This window comes from Paramisgurnus dabryanus, chromosome 1, assembly GCF_030506205.2.
Source record: "Paramisgurnus dabryanus chromosome 1, PD_genome_1.1, whole genome shotgun sequence".
NCBI classification, from domain to species: Eukaryota; Metazoa; Chordata; class Actinopteri; order Cypriniformes; family Cobitidae; genus Paramisgurnus; species Paramisgurnus dabryanus.
This window is the reverse complement of record NC_133337.1, coordinates 21,593,247-21,610,964: the sequence shown is the minus strand read 5'-3', so window position 1 is coordinate 21,610,964 and position 17,718 is coordinate 21,593,247. Positions and strand designations below refer to the sequence as shown.

Below are 17,718 nucleotides of genomic sequence, written 5' to 3'. Positions count from 1 at the left end.
GCTTTGAAATCGGACCCAAGAAACGCAAGCAAGGTCCAACCCCAAAGAACACTTACAAATCAAATTCATATACATTAAGGTTTCTTATGAAAACATTTAAATTATTATTTACATAAAATAAACGTAATACAGCCACACAACAAACTTATGAAAATATTTTAATCGTTTTTGCATGAGAATTTTTTAACGCAGCCACACAATAAATAAAAACTATCACCACAATGCTCACCACTATGATTCCCCTTATCTCATGTGTTAATATTTTTTAGTGTAACAATTTATGATTTGCAAAAATAACTGTTGCATCTGTGTAGATTAGATAAGCAAAGTGTGTGCGCGTTGTGCACGCTTTACATTATGGTCAAGCATGCGCCCTTAAAATAGCATAATGAACCACGCGCAGCGCCACTGACTTTAAACTTTTTTTTCTGGTCAGTGGCGCAATTGTTTTTTGAAACTGCAAAATAGCATCAGGGATGGTTTGCGCCGGAACACGCCTCTTTTTTTGCGCTGAACCACCCAGGAAGCGCAAGTTCATTCCCTAGTTTGCCGACGTGCGTCTGTGGAGGGAAAAACACGCTGTGCTCCGGTGCAAAATACGAATGATACATGCATCACTGACAAAGTCAATTGCGCTGGGTGCAAGATAGGGCCCTAAGTGTTCAATGAGTGTACAACCCTGAGGCTTCCGTCAAATAACTTTGCGAACGAAATAGTGAACTAATATAGGAAATAGTGAATGAGGGTATAGGGGGCTATATCGGACGCAGCTGGTGTTTGAGTCACTGCGAGTATAAACGCATGAGCTTGATACTCGTTTAGAACAATTCTGTAAATTATTCAGTAGCTAGTTATTTTGTCTATTTATGCTTTAGTAACAAAAGTGCTTTTAAAGCAACAACCTGGAAGATAAAGACAAGCAAAAGTAAAACAAACAGTAAAATGTCCTAGTGTAGTTGCATTGTTATATAATACACTATATAGTTACAGCTAAAGGCTAAAGTATACTGTAGTCAATTTTTACATGTGTGCGAGTGTCCGTGTACAGTGCATGTGAAGCAATTTTCGTCATCGGAAGAGTGACGTACTGTAGGCACACCACCATATTTTTAAAACCCTGCGTACATTGCATGCATAATGGGCTCATTATAGTTGTGTATACATCCTATGGCGTAGCCACGATGGCGTAGGACAGGGGTTTTCAAACTTTTTGTGTGTGTGGACCACTATTTGTAATCAAGAATTTTCGCGGACCACCTCATATTACTCATAATAAAATATGTCTACACAAAGTCCTGAATTTATCTGCACCTCTAAATAGGCTTACTAGCACAAAAACTATAACTGGTCATCACATCAGTACAACAGATTTTTTTTTTTATATATATTTTTCTTAAAAAAATATATTATTTTATATTTAATTTTGCCTTTACACGGACCACCTGCAGTACCCTCACGGACCACTAGTGGACTTAAGTCATGCATACACCTATATCAGGATGTAGTATGTAGCCAGGGAGATGCATTGCATTTGGTGGCAATGTGCACACGTCAAGTCAAATATACAACTATACTGTGCAAGGTTGTGCGTTCGAAAACAGACTATACTCCGGGCTTTAGTCTTAAAATACGAAGATACCCGTGTATATTAGTGGAATATCTTTTTTTTTATAGTGATATATTGAGAAAGCAAAATGGCCGATATGAGACCAGTACAACACAAATGTAATAACAGTAAATCAGACTTTTTGGTGATATTTAATTGTGGATAAGCAAGGAATAATTGACAACAGGCCATTCAATTATTTGAAAATAATGCATATTTTCATGTATACCACGGGGCTGTTGAATGCTTTATTCTGATTGGTTGAGAAATGTTTACCGGTGTGTATTATTGTTCGATAAACGCACACATACCTTTTCAAATGTCTTAAAATAACCACCAGATCAAAAGTGGGCCTATGAATCATTTGAATATAATACACACTCACTTTGCGTCCTGCCACATTACCACCTTGGATGTGCATTATTTTCGAATAATCTATACCCGGTAGGGATGCGCAATAATCCGCATGTGATTGTCATTGGGCATGGCGATTTACTTCAAATCAAGGAACCGGTTTTACTGACAAGATGCGCATGATATCGCATGCGAATTATCACGCATCCCTACCCGTAAAACATTTTTCAACCCGTCAAATAAAACATTTAACCACCGCATGATAAAAAAAATTAGGAATAAATTCTTTTAGTGTTCAGAAATATGCACAAGACATTTATACAAATAAAAATTTGTTTTAGTGCCATTTTTTTGTAACTACTCAGTAACATGTTTTTTTTTTTTTTTTTTTTGTCAAAATATAGGAAATGGTTTGATCAGGAAATATATCTCTTTTTTGTTTTTCTGTCTTTTTGTTAAAATTTAAAAATTCCTAATATTGGCCAATACAAAAGGGGAGACTGATACATCAGGAATGGGTTCTCATAGAGGCCACTTATTAATCGTATATTAGGGGCTATATTTTTGTTTCCACCTTATATTAGGTGTCTTTACTGTGTACCTACTGTCTACTTGCATAAGAAAAAGCATTTACTACATTATAATTATTGTGTACTTGTGTTTTTCTTGGTAGGCTTAGGGGTTGATTTAAGGTTAGCGGTGGGGTCAAGAGTGTAATTACATGCAGATACTTCAAATTTAAGTACAATACTTGTACACAATAGTTACCGTATATTTTTTTTCTTTATTAGTCCATACTGGTTATAGACACCTAATATAAAGTGGAACCATAGCTAAGAGATGACACTGGGATGGATATATTTTCTTAATAAAAGTGAATTATGAATGATATCTCTAAAATTTGCATTATAAAATATTTATCCACAATTAGTTTTGACTATATTTACAATAGCACAACATCTCATTCCCTATTGCCTACTTGGTATAGTACACAGTTGCGATCTCAAACACATCCACACACACACACATGTAAATGCGTCATTAAATCATTATGCATCGTGACAACGTGCATCCAAAACACAGAAACTGAAATAAAGGCTGCCGCTTTTGAGACCTGATAATAATCTGTGTGCTATTTTAAGGCACAACTCCTGCCGTGAAGAGGTGGGGGGCTCGGTGATGAGGGCTGCTGATGTCACCACTGTTGCCGGGCAACTGGTATGTTTCCAGTTGGAAGTATGTGGCAGTGACGACCGGCTTTAAAAGAATGACCTTAACACGTGACCCTGAGCTTTAGCACCTGTCTCTGAGCAAGACTCTCTGTGTTCGTCGACCACTGACTCTGGCATACTGTAGTCTGTCACAGATTTTGACTCGGATGAACTTCATAAGTCCAATCAACTTTATTTAATAGCTGTTGGCTGGCAGTAATTTTGTTTACGTGTTAACTGGTGATGGCAGGGCATGAACGTCAGAGAAACAATTAGTTGGTTTTCTCTCAAAACTAATTTTAGAATTTTTACAGCGTAGAAAAAGACAACATGATGACATTTTAATATAAAATATTTTGTTTGTGTTCAACAAGTCATAAACATAGTATAAGGTTGAGTAAATTATCCAAGGTTATATTTTCTTATTTGGGTGAATTATTCCTTTAAAAACAATACAGCATTTCACAGACTTAATATTCAAAAACATTTCACATCATTAAGAACACACAGACGTGTGCTGTCTTCTGCTCTGTGTGTGTACGTCTACACACTGTGCGTCACCTGGGCCAAGTGTCTGCATTACTCACATATAAGCCGTGCCAGACAGACTCATGGTGTTGCATGCTGCGATGCCAAAAGCTTGGTCTATCTGTCTCTCTTTCCCACCGTTCCCTGTACCCATCTAGCATCTGCTCTGAGGTGCCTGAGAAACAAGTCTGGTTTATATTTGTCAACCAAATCTACTCTCTTCTACTTCTTGTGAGTAGTGGACAATGTAGTTTATTTAAAGTGTGCAGATACAAATACTTGGCCAATGCATTGTGAGCTGTCAGTCCCATTGAACTTGCTTAACATGCATTATTGCATTACACATGCAAATGGTGTTTGTTATGATTGGCTCACCTGTTTGCATGTTAAGTTTATATTAATAACTGTAAAGCTAAAGTGCAAAATTATGTCATAATAATCTCTGTATTGGTGGAAAAATGAGAGACTGTAAGATTTAAATGCTTACATCTTCAAAATTTGAATCTTGTCAATGTTTTAAAGTGCACTTATTCATAGATATGAAAAGCAAAGATGCAAAATCCGCTAAATGCCACCTTTGTCAAAAATGAGATAATGATATTGATCAAATGCTCTCTGCACGTTTTATACATTCATCAAATAATGTCACTTTTGAATCCTCTTAATCCCCGCCACAGGCCATTCACAAAATACCAGTTTGTTGGCAAAATCCACTAAACACAAAGTCCTCTACGTGCACGAAAGAAGAATTGGATGAACGAAGGCACGCATATGTCAAGGTTTTCACACGTTTAAAGAATATTTAGATATTGACCAAATTTTTGAGCCTTTTACCTTTAATCAAAAGGGATAGTAAAGAGTGACTAGAGATGTTTTGGATTTTGCATGCATTTCGCAACAGCAAATTTGTTGAAGGAATATTCCATTTTCTTAAAAGAAAAATCCAGATAATTTACTCACCACCATGTCATCCAAAACGTTGATGTCTTTCTTTAAGTCGAGAAGAAATTATGTTTTTTGAGGAAAACATTGCAGTATTTTTCTCATTTTAATGGACTTTAATAGAGCCCAACATTTAATACTTAACTCAACACTTAACAGTTTTTTTCAACAGAGTTTCAAAGGACTATAAACGATCCCAAACGAGGCATTAGGGTCTTATCTAGCGAAACAATTGTCATTTTTGATAAGAAAAATAAAAATATCCACTTTTAAACCACAACTTCTCGTCTAGTCTGGTCGTGATGCGGCAGCGTGACCCCACGCAATACGTCATGACGTCAAAAGGTCACAGAGGACGAACGCGAAACTCCACCACAGTGTTTACAAGTGTGTTGAAAGAGGACCGTTCCGATGTTGTTGTATGTCAACTGATACTAATTAATGTCTTTGTGTCAGTTTATTGTTTACAATGGTCCGCAAATTTGCGTTTTATATATGTAACACGTGACCTCCCTACGTCACTATGCATTTACGTTAGGTTGCGCTGGATCAGACCTAGACGAAAAGTTGTGGTTTAAAAGAGCATATTTTTTATTTTTCTTGTCAAAAATGACAATCGTTTCGCTAGATAAGACCCTTATGCCTCGTTTGGGATCGTTTATAGTCCTTTGAAACTCCGTTGAAAAAAACTGTTAAGGGTTGAGTTAAGTATTAAATGTTGGGCTCTATTAAAGTCCATTAAAATGAGAAAAATCCTGCAATGTTTTCCTCAAAAAACATAATTTCTTGTCGACTGAACAAAGAAAGACATCAAGATTTTGGATGACATTGTGGTGAGTAAATTATCTGGATTTTTCTTTTAAGAAAATGGAATGTTCCTTTAAATACCAATTAAATGACTAAAGTAAGCATTTCAATTACTGACTAAAATCATTTTCATTGCCATTAAATTGAAATTACTGAAGTTAAACATAAGATATAAAAAATGCGCATTTACAAGAAAAAAATGCCAGATGCACCCATAGGGTATTGCATCTGAGCTCTTCATATTCGTAAGGCTAACATAGTCATACTAAAAGGCAAAAAACTTGCTTATGGTGGTCCCTACCATACCGGTTTCTGAATGAAACTTCAGCAGCTTAGTTTGAATAGATGGTTGGGGTGGATTTCTCATTTATATTGCTATCTATCACTTCTGTCTCTTTCAGAGAGTGGCTCCGCCATCACTGCCTCCTGTATTGGTCTGGGTTGCTCACTTACTCCCCCTGCTGGAACAGCAGGCAAACCTGTACCAGGATACAATGGTGAGATTGCTATTATTGTGAGAAATTGTCTGTTGACTGCTTATAAGAGCTAAATACATAAATGAATCAAAGTCAATGGATGGAGCATTTGACATTTTTCATCTTTCTGGCAGTGGCAGTGATTGATGATGAAATGCGGCAGGTGAAACCGAGGACTCTGGGAAATATTGTTGTAAAGTGAGTATTTCATCTTTCTATTTTTCTTTTAAAGGGGACATATCTTGAAAATCGGACTTTTCCATGTTCAAATGCTGTAATTCGGTCTTCAGTGCTTCTATCAACCTAAAAAATGTGAAAAAGATCAACCCAGTAATTTAGTTTTGACAAACCATTCTCTGGAAGCATGCAAGAAATTGGTAGTTAAAATTTGGCTCCCCTTGTGATGTCAAAAAGGGATCTAATTATAATAATACCGCCTCTTAATCTGCACTATCCAACCACGAACCTGCCATTTAGTACAGAGATCAGCTTATTTGCATTTAAATGGACTCTCACCGTTTTGGAATCCATTCAGACGATCTCCGGGTCTGGCTGTACCACTTTTAGCATAGCTTAGCATAAGCCATTGAATCTGATTAGACCATTAGCATTGCGCTCAAAAATGACCAAAGAGTTTCGATATTTTCCTCAGTAGTTACATCGTGTACTAAGACCAACTAAAAATGTAAAGTTGCGACTTTTTAGGCAGATATGGCTAGGAACTATACTCTCATTTTGGCATAATAATCAAGGACTTTGCTGCCATATCATGGCTGTAGGAGGCGCAATGATATTACGCAGTGCCTGAAAGTAGTCCCCTGCTATTGAAAGTAACCAAGGGGACTATTTTCGGGTGCTCCATAATATCAAGAGTCATGTTTTAAATAGGAAAAATATTGAAACTCTTTGGTTATTTTTGAGCTGATTCTAATGGTCTAATGGTCTTCATATGCTATACTTTACCCTAGATTTCACAGACAGTACAAGCCATTTTAAGTATCCCAACATAGACTTAAAAATAACAGGCAAAGCCTTTTTGTTTGATCTTCACAAATAATTCCCTATTTCTTTGCCTTCCATTTCAATCTGCCCCAGATCACCTCCTCTACACAATAAGGGAATTACTGACACAAAGCCAAAGCAGAGGAGAATCTTTTCATCACAGATCCGAGCTAAAAAGCTCCATCTTGTTATGAGAACATTAGGCCTAAATTTGAGCTGAATGCCTAATAGGCTCTCGTCTCGTAGCGTGTGGTTTGAAAAGACTTTCTTTTTGTCATCTTTCAGGCTTTGCTTAACGCACAATGCCTATCAAAGCCGACACCGCATCACTCCTCGCCTGCCGCGGGGGAAACTAATCTCATGGATGTTTGTTTTGTTGTCATTTCTGCGCACCAGTAGATTTTAATCAGGAGCGTGTTTGAAAGCCCCGCGGATACACGTTTAGATTAAAATGAAATTGCGGTGTATCAGAACAAGATGTCCAGGCTGGTTAACAAATGGGTGTTTTATGTACGACCCATAATGAATTTGTTTGAGGAATATTTATAGACAAGGGCTGTTGAAATTGAAAGGCCGACAGCTGATTAACAGATTTTATGTAAGTTACATGACATTCTGGTTGATCAGTTAAATCAGTTGCAATGAATTGCACGTATCAGTATTGAATGAGGAGAGATTTAAAGGATAGTTTCGGTAATAAAAAAAAATATTAATAAATTAGTCATAATTTACTCACCCTCAAACCTGTATGAATTTGTTTGTTGGGCTGAAAACAAAGGAACATATTTTGAGATCTGTGTCACCATTCAACTCCATAATATTATTTTCCTACTATTGGAATGTCAATGGTGCCCCAGATCTGCTTTTTACAAACATTCTTCAAAATATTTGAATAAATAATGACATAATTTTCATTTTTGTTGAACTATCCCTTTAAATTGAGTTATTAATTATTTCATTATTTTGGCAGACGAACAGAGACATTACAAAGTCTATTACTGCCCTGCAGTCCACAGCTATCTGCAATCTGTCAGAGGTCGTGTTTGTACTCTTAAGAATTGTCTGACCCCGAAAGGTTGAAGAACATCACGTTGTTTGATGGTAAAAAGAAGAGCAAGGTCACGTTTTGATGTTTTTCTTTCTAAAGGCTTCTCTTTCTCTCTCACCAGACTTCCTCTACCTCCCGGGGCTGCTCTTAGTCTCTGGCAGAATGACAAGCTTTATAAGGACCTGTATTTCACCAAGTTCCCTGTAAGGTTTTCCACATATACACACCCTTCAATCACTTCAGGCAAAATGAATTTTTAATACGGTATCTACTTTCACCATTTTTGTGCTGCACTGTCAGAAAAAAAATCTGTAAAAATAGCTGTCACTGGGGCAGTTAGGTCCTAATATCTACCATTAAGGTACAGATACTGTATGTATACCAATATGTACCTCTAAGGTAGGGGAGAGCGGGGCAGAAAGTACCATTTTCAGAAAAACTTGATTTTAAAAGATAATGTTTTAGACAGAGATATATTTTTTGCTGTGGTCAGTAACTCAGAAGTGTGGTTTATCAATACCAGGTGGAATTTTGTAAAAATCGACTTCTGTATAATTTCACTTTAAACATAAGTAGTGAATTGTTACTTTAAACCCCACATGCAGGGACGAAAGTAACACAATAAAACAAGATAGATTTTTTGTGTTACAATTGTTTTTATTAAATATACATGACTACGACCTCGTTAATATGTAACTGCAAACTTATTTTGTAATTTTTCTTTGTAAAAAATAATGAAATTACATATTCATTTTAAATTTCAGTTTTATCAAATGCTTCTAAAACGTAAATAGTTGAGAATAAAAAAAAATCAACAGTTTGAACATTATGAAAATGAAATTAAATCAAATTAGAATAATATACATTTTCAACATATACAACAGTATTAGCAGCGGGACAAAGGTAACAAGTGTTACTTTTGACCCGACAGGATCTCCTCACATTTAAACCCGATTTACTTTTATTTTGGAAAAACTCATAGAGGTCAAACTTCAGGATGTGTTAGAGCACTAAATAACCTGTAGATTGATCAATACTGTAACACATGAAACCAGAAACACAATGGGCCCTATCTTGCACCCAGCGCAATTGACTTTGTCAGTGACTCATGTATCATTCGTATTTTGCACCGGCGCACAGCGGGTTTTTCCCTCCACAGACGCACGTCGGCAAACTAGGGAATGAACTTGCGCTCCCTGGGCGTTTCAGCACAAAAAAAGAGGCGTGTTCCGACGCAAACCATCCCTGATGCTATTTTGCAGTTTCAAAAAACAATTGCGCCACTGACCAGAAAAAAAAAGTTTAAAGTCAGTGGCGCGTTGTTCATTATGCTATTTTAAGGGCGCATGCTTGACCATAATGTATAGCGTGCACAACACGCATACACTTTGCATCTAATCTACACAGATGCAACAGTTATTTTTGCAAATCATAAATTGTTACACTAAAAAATATTAATACACGAGATAAGGGAAATCATTGTGGTGAGCATTGTGGTGATAGTTTTTATTTATTGTGTGGCTGCGTTAAAAAATTCTCATGCAAATAATGATTAAAATATTTTCATACGTTTGTTGTGTGGCTGTATTACGTTTATTTTATGTAAATAATAATTAAAATGTTTTCATAAGAAACCTTAATATATATGAACTTGATTTGTAAGAGTACTTTGGGGTTGGACCTTGCTTGCGTTTCTTGGGTCCGATTTCAAAGCCCCCAAACCCTTTCAGCGGTGAGGGTGGACGCAGCGATGTCCTCTGCTTGCGTCTGTGTAGGCAGATCCACCTCCCGTTACACTGCGTGCCCGATTTATGCTGGCAAGCTTGGGATTTTCCCGTCTCCTGACATCATTGTAGCGCTTGCGGCGCAATGTCCTGGGGATGCCAGCTGATGAGACTGTGGCTATTTCCTCTCACGCCTGTTTAACCTACGCTGATTTGGGCGGGTTTCTCCTATCCCCATACAAAACAACTTCTCTGTCTTTGACTGCTCTTACAAGAACGTCCGTCTCCTCGGCTGTAAACCGCTCCTGGCGTACGCCTGGTAAATCCGTCATAATAATAGCAACCCGCCATGAAACTTGCGCCCTTGCGTTTAAAGGGAATGTTGGATAGCGTTCTGATTGGTTTATTTGACGTTCCGCCCAAACCACACCTATGAATAATGAACCTACTTCAGACCAACCCCTTATTGATTTGCGCCCGGCGCATGAGTTATTTCTCCCGCCGGGAAAATAGCAACAGCGCCCAAGATCCGCCCACAAACTCACTTGCGCGTTGCGCTTCGCACTTGCGTTTCAGATCGTTAAAATAGGGCCCAATGCGTTATAAGAACAAAATGACCGCTTTAGGAATTTACTTATCATAGTTAAAAACACCTTTCTGGATCTACACGTGGAAAACTGTGAGTAAATAACACGATATTTGTCAGCTCTGTCAAGGGTTGTGTGTTAAAGATGCTGTCATAGTTTGGGATGCAAATGTTATCAGGGCTTGGAGAAAATCGCTTTGTTACTTTCGTCCCATGTTACTTTTGCCCCTGGTTCTCCCCCACTAATATGAACTCTTTAGGTACAAAGCTGAACTTTTTGAAAGGGTACTGTCCCAGTGACAGCTTGGAGTACATATTTTAACCATATTCTGACAATATGTGTGATAAAAGCAGAGTTTGAAATACCACCATACTATATTTTTTTAATGGAATATTGAAGGAATACTGACCATACATCAGTAGTATCAGTGTATATATAATATATATAAAATATAGTACTGTACAAGATGTTAACTGGACACCACATAATAAAATGTTACCCATTTAACTTTATATACTGTAGCTATGCCTAAGAAGGAAACAAGGAATCAGTTGTTTGTGTAACATCCTGTTTACTAAGATGGTAGATTTTCAAAGGATGCAAAGGATGAATCATTCATTGTCAGAAAAATGGTCAAAAAATGCACATATTTGGTACCAATGCACCTCTAAGGTATTAGTGGCAAAGTTGCTTTTTAAAACTGTACTACCCTAGTATCAGCTGACAAGTGTATGATATCCTTTAATCCCCTGTGTGGACAGAATGAAAATAGCTTTTAATGAAGCGGTTTCAAGTAAATGAACTTCTGACTCCGTTTTTGTGTAGACATTCGTTGTATTTAAGTGTGTGCTGGTTTGTCTCTAATTGCACTTGAATTAGTTTTAGATCATTAGACATGAGGTAATGATGCTTTGGAGGACTATAACTTTTTTTGGTTTCATTACAGCCAATGTAGTTAAGTCGTATTGAGCAATGTAACACTATTTTTACTAATTTGCAGAGTATTGTATACAGTGCAATATTATGCAATAACTTGCAATTGCAAAAATAGGCATTTAACATTTGAATTGAGTGTTTAAAGCTTTTTTAACTTAGTAATTGTACAAGTTTCCAGCTTTTACTGTATTGTGAAAGTATTAAATGCAGACTGAACATGTCATTCGTTTAGAGGGGAAGTAGGAAAGCTTGTTTTCAGTATTTTGCATTTCCAGTGTTGGGTAATACGGTTTAAAACATTATTATACAATGTGATGGACCGTCTCTGATCAGGCACAAGTCCACATATTTCAGTATGGCTTTTATGCAGAGTATCTTCATCTGAACAGTAAAAGTTACTAAAATAAAGTGTAAAATAAGAAAAATGACTTACCACTGGTGTCCCATACATCTGATTGTAGTTTTTAAGCATGGGTTTGTTGGCAATATTAACTAAAAAGCATACATTTTTTTGCTTACAGCTTTCAACATACTTTACTGTTTGGGATTGTATATTATGTAATGTAGGATGCAGGGGAAGTATTGGCCTATTCTGAGATAGAGTACTTCCATATTTCTGTTGTCGTCTTATTGATTGCCATAAAAAATAAGTTACATTTAAATTTGAAGCAGCAATATACTATTATCTGCAGGCAGGTTTTAAGTCAGGCCCAGTCCACAACGTGGTTTTGCTTGAGTTACTGTTTGTCTGCTTTAAGACGGATATTTCTTCTTTAATGGTTGTATCAGTTGTTTAGTAAAAAAATGCAAACATTTTGTTTTATTGTAATACTCTGTGTCATGCCAAAAAAATCAATCAAGGCAATAATAATACATGATCATACTGTATTATGCATTGATTTTAACAGACATCCTAAAAATAGGCATTTTTGGACTGAAGAAAAAAACTTGAAAATGAAATGCTAAGTAACAAGCTGTAATATGATTTAGTTACGACTTGCAGTTTTAGTGTATGTTTGTATTGTACTTTTATACTTTTTAAGTGCATAGCTCCACCTAGTGGTAAAACTTGTATTTTATATCCATCACAACCTGTTCTCAATCTAAGAGTTGATAAATCAACTCTTTAAAACTGAATTTAATAGTTTTTTCTTATTCTCAGGGCTATTACGATACCATGGACGCAGGTTTTGTGGATGAAGAAGACTTCCTGTACATCATGTCAAGGTCTGATGATGTCATCAACGTCGCCGGTCACAGGTTATCCACCGGTGCCCTTGAAGAGGTGTGAGAAGGGAAAGCGTCGCACAGATGGTCCATCACACGTCACGTGTTTCTTTCTTCTTGCTGTGCCAACAAACAGTATCTTGTGTTGCGTGTGTGTTTTAGGCTGTCCTCTCTCACACTTCTGTGGCTGACTGTGCTGTAGTGGGGCTTGAGGATTCTCTGAAGGGACACGTACCTCTGGCTTTATGCGTGCTTAGAAACGGTAGGCCAAAAATGGGACCAAAAAAGGAACCTTTGCATTTTGACATTTACAGTGTGCCCACCAGTTAGTAACCTGCAGTACGGGTAGTTCTGCCAACAAATCAGTATTTCTGAATAACCTGAGTCTGGGATTAAGCACGTTTTGACGTGAAAGTATTTGATGAATGTATAATGCATGCAGAGAGCGTTCGATTAATGTCATTATCTTATTTTTGATGGAGGTGAGCTCCTCAAATGTGCCTGAAACTATTCAAAATTTGTATCTTAATAGTTATTGAAAGTATATTGCAGGTCCAACCTCAGGAGGACAAAATAATGTTTTATGAGCTGCGCAATGTGAAGACAACAGTTTGATTTATTTTTCCTTGATATGAGGGACATATATAATTGAACTCTTTTCAAGGATCATAAGTTTTGTACCTTTACTACTGGTACACTAATATATGCCATATTTGTAAGGCACATTGTTTTTGTGTTGTAGACTGCCAGAAGAGTAAAGATATCTTGGTGAAAGAAATAGTGAGTTTTGTCAGGGACACCATCGGCCCAGTGGCAGCTTTCAGGAAGGTTCTCTTTGTCAAAGTTCTTCCCAAAACTCGCTCTGGAAAAATTCCACGATCGTCTCTTGCTAAACTGGTCAACTCCAAGTCTTACAAGGTATTTTTTCCCACTTGTTTTCCCTAAAGATAAGTTATTTAAACCAGGGGGTTTAAAACGGGGGTCCGGGGAAATTTTTTTGAGAAAAAGACCAAATTAATTTATATTTATTTATTGATATCTCATGTCTTGCTACATACATTCCATAATTGTTTATATTTGGTTTGTATCTTTATTGTGTGTTTTGCTTATTACAGTCCCCTCTATCTACAGTAACTGGGGTTTGTAAGACAGTATTCTTTAAAGGAAAACACCACCGTTTTTCAATATTTTACTATGTTCTTACCTCAGCTTAGACAAATAAATACATCTTTTTTCAATGCGTGCACTTCTAATCTTTGTACAGTGCCTCGTGAATGTGTTAGCGTTTAGCCTAGCCCCATTTATTCCTATGGCTCCAAACAGGTATGAATTTAGAAGCCACCAAACACTTCCCTGTTTTCCCTATTTAAAGACTGTTACATGAGTAGTTACACGAGTAAGTATGGTGGCACAAAATAAAACTTTTGTTTGGAGCCATAGGAATGAATGGGGCTAGGCTAAATGCTAACACATTCAAGAAGCGCTGTACAAAGATTAAAAGTGCACGCGTTAAAAAAAATAAGATAGGTATGTATTAATTCATTTAAGTTGAGGTAAGAACATAGTAAATACTGAAAAACTGTGGTGTTTTTCTTTTAAAAAGCTCCTATAAACCAAGATTCATTGTCAAAGTTGCTGCAGTACAAATATATTTAAATTTAAAAGCATTACTCCAAAGTGTAAAATCTAGTTAAACATAAAAACATAACTTTTTCATATATATATATATATATATATATTAGACCATTTCAAAAGATGTAAACAACACTGGTCCAGACCAGAAGCACTTCCTGTTTCAGTTTTTTAAAACTAGATAAACTTTGGGATAAAATACAACCAACAGAACACATAGAACTGAGTCAAAAAGTTAAACAAACATCTTTAAGATAATGATATATGTGTGAAATAAAAAAACACAGTCACAAACTTAAACAGGAAGTGCTTCTGGACCAATGTTGTTTACATCTTTTGAAATGGTCTATATATTAGGGTCCCTTCACAAAATGTTCATCATATTTAGGGGTCCTTGGCATCATAAAGTTTGAATTTTATGAAACTACTGTTTATAATGTTTGCAAGTTGCATAAAGGACCGCTGTAGATATTTTGCTTTTAAGAAAATGTATTTATACAATTTAAGAATATTTTAAGATTAAATGTATATTATTTATTTTAAATGAACAGATCACTCCCACCATAGAAGATCCAGAGGTCTTTAAGGACATTGAGAAGATAGTAAGAAAAGCTATTAAAGGGACTGGTAAAAATTCACCATGAGATGGGGACCAACACGCACTTTCATACTGAGCCATTTCCACCCACAGATGTGAAATTCTATCAAACATTTTGAATATTACATACAGAAAATAACTATGATACCAAGAAGACATAATGTCTTAAAGGGATAGTTTACCTCAAAATAAAAATTCTGTCATCATTTACTCTTCCAAATTCAGTTTTATACATAAGAGTTTCTTTATTAACACAAACAAACAAATTTTTATACATAATGTTAAGCACACATTTGACGGTACCCATTGACTTCCATAGTATTTCTTTTTTCAACTATAGAAGTCAATGGGAACATGAGGGTGAGTAAATGGTAACAGAATTAACTATCCCTTTAATATACCATAATAATTTTAGTAGTCTCTATAAATTATAGAAACAACCATGACTTAATGTGGACCAAATACTGTATACTAGTCAATTTAAAAGCAAATTTTTAGTCCCACTGGCATAAGGATATTTCATGGCATGGTCATATTTCCCCCTAAATAAAAAAACATAAGGAATTATATTTTGCATAAAAAACTGAAGCCTGATTTTATATCATTAAGATTTTTGTATTTTCAATACACTTAAGCACATTTTCCTAAATTTCCATTATCGTAATGTGTCCAAAAGCTTTTTATCCGATTAGATTAAATCAGTTGATATAGATCAGCATAAATGCATTACGACTAACTACATGTCTAAATGTTTTAGTTTATACATTGTGATTTTTGCTAAGCTAAGCAGCTAAACTTTAATTCTTTAGATTTTGGGGTGAAATCTGACTCGAGACATTTTTCTTGTATATTCGAGTGAATGTCACAACCCAAATACAGCAAATTTCACTGAACTGTTCAATGTAATGATGTATACTGTTAATGTAAAGACACGCTTTCATAAAAAAAATGATTTTCTATGAACAAAACCTATTTGACTGTACTTTTTATTAACAATGAAAAGTTCTTTGATCACCACATAGTTTTGACCAAAATACAATCAGTAATTAATAATAATAATAAAAAAATGGACACAAAATAAAATGATTCTCTGTGCGTGCAAAACAGGGATGTACAAACCGTCAAAGAGTTGTCAGAAATAACTCAAAGACAGGAAGTCAAGGGCTGTACAACAGGTTTGCCCTGCAACCTCAACAGAAAGGGTTTCAAACAGTTTTACACCAAAGTAAGTCACAGCAAGCAACAGGTTTGTCTTTTAAAACTTTAATCTGGACTTCAACAAGTTGATATACACCTCTATGTTTACTATTAGCTAAGCCTGTCTTTTAGTTATTTCTCCTAAAGAGACCCAGTTGAGGGGGTTGGACATTCGTGATACAAGGACAGCCGATCTTAGGTCGGGTGGTCAGGTATCTAATAAATGACAGCAGGTGACACGCAGTGTTTGTAAATGTTGTTACTCTGAGGTTAGGTAAGTCAAATGCAGTGCTTTTACCATTTTTATCCATGTAAAGTAAATGGATGATGTACTTTAAGTCTTTCCCCGACAGTCAATTAAGAGAAAACGCTTCCCTGCCCATGACAAGTTTTTCCGGCAATCCGTATTTCCGCTATTATCCACCAGGTGGCGATAAAACCCGGAAGTATTCCCTTGGGGCAAACAAGAGAACAAATGTTTTTTTTTAAAGCAGAGGGTCTGTTCTTTCATTCGATAATTGTATGTTTATTTATTTAAAGAAGAACATTTCATTAAACGGAAGTCATTAAACTTTTGTGAAAATCATAAAAAATGCAGGCGCTGGCTGGCAACTTTTTTTTAAAACGCTGGCAGGGAAAGAGTTAAATTTAGCATAAACATCCAAATTTACCCCACTTGGTTTCAAGTGGCTTAAATGGTTCATTAATATTGTTTCTTAAGAAAAACATCCATCACCAGAGTAAAATGGGTCACAGATGTGTTGTCACGTTCACTACTGTGCCCAATTGGCCGAGATGGCGCTTTAAGAATTGAGGTACCTTAGTAGGTACACAGTAAAAAAAAAAATTGGTTCAACTTAAAAAAACTTACCTGTGCTGTAAAAAATGCAGCATGTTTTTTTAAATTAACACACATTTTTATGTTAATTTAACTTAACAAATTAGGTTAAACAATTCAACTTGTTTTTATAAGTTATGTCAACTTATCAAGGGTCAAAACTTAAAATAGTATAGTTGAATTGACTTGCAAAACCAAGTTGTTTTAATGTCATGCTGCATTTTATTTACAGTGTGATTATCTTAAAATTTTAAGTTAATTCAACATTAAAAATTGTTAATAGTTAAATTACCTCAAATATTTAAGGCAACCAGGTTACTTAGTTTTTGAAGTTGAACCAACATTTTTTTTACAGTGTACGATCTGATTATTGTGCTATGTGTGACGTAACAGTGGGATGTAGACTCTGAAGAGGACATACGTAAAAAAGTGACATCTAAATGAGGGGGAGGGACTTTCAACCATTACACCTCAACAGGCCTCAAACACCAACAAATGAAACGTAACTAACATGTACAAAACGTCTCTCAGGTCTAGGCGAAAAGAGCAGCATTGTTTTTAAACCATGACGTTTAGGACATAATCTGCACAACTCTGAATATGTTCTTTGTCTTTATCTTTTTATACAGACCTGTGCATATATATATATATATTTATATTTATAGATTTATAAAAACAGCATTATTTATATTCATTTACAATAATACCTACACATCCCCTGTAAAAGAAATGCACAGTATGTAAGCTGAAGGAGCTTGGCGTGGTGTAAAAGATAGAAAGGGTGAGAGAGTGTGTTAGCACCTGCGGCGGGTGCCTGGGTTGTGGCCTTGGCTTTTTAAGTGCAGAGGAAGGGGTGGGCGGGCTGGCACACCGTTCCCCCCTCCTTGCCCCATCCCACTGGGGCTTCTTTTGTTCTCTTGGCAGTGTGACTCTTCGGAAATCTTCATTTTGGCCCAGCGACCCTTCTTGCAACTTCAAGTTATAACTTTAGAATAAATCTGAAAC

General features: G+C 36.1%; 2 protein-coding genes across 10 annotated transcripts in view; one reads left to right on the top strand and one right to left on the bottom strand.

Annotated features, from left to right (window-relative positions):
* acss3 (acyl-CoA synthetase short chain family member 3) overlaps nucleotides 1-17,004 on the top strand; it is a 33,840-nt gene extending 16,836 nt beyond the window's left edge. The window contains exons 10-16 of the mRNA XM_065269466.2: nucleotides 5,850-5,945; nucleotides 6,059-6,122; nucleotides 8,096-8,177; nucleotides 12,384-12,506; nucleotides 12,611-12,710; nucleotides 13,191-13,366; nucleotides 14,632-17,004. Of these exons, the coding sequence (XP_065125538.2) occupies nucleotides 5,850-5,945; nucleotides 6,059-6,122; nucleotides 8,096-8,177; nucleotides 12,384-12,506; nucleotides 12,611-12,710; nucleotides 13,191-13,366; nucleotides 14,632-14,724 (734 nt within the window). The 3' untranslated portion in view covers nucleotides 14,725-17,004. The remainder of the gene's footprint in view (nucleotides 1-5,849; nucleotides 5,946-6,058; nucleotides 6,123-8,095; nucleotides 8,178-12,383; nucleotides 12,507-12,610; nucleotides 12,711-13,190; nucleotides 13,367-14,631) is intronic.
* ppfia2 (PTPRF interacting protein alpha 2) overlaps nucleotides 15,651-17,718 on the bottom strand; it is a 180,838-nt gene continuing 178,770 nt past the window's right edge. For all 9 annotated transcript variants that reach the window (XM_065268622.1, XM_065268621.1, XM_065268624.1 and 6 more), the window contains one exon: nucleotides 15,651-17,711. The gene's annotated coding sequence lies outside the window, so the exon portion shown is untranslated. The remainder of the gene's footprint in view (nucleotides 17,712-17,718) is intronic.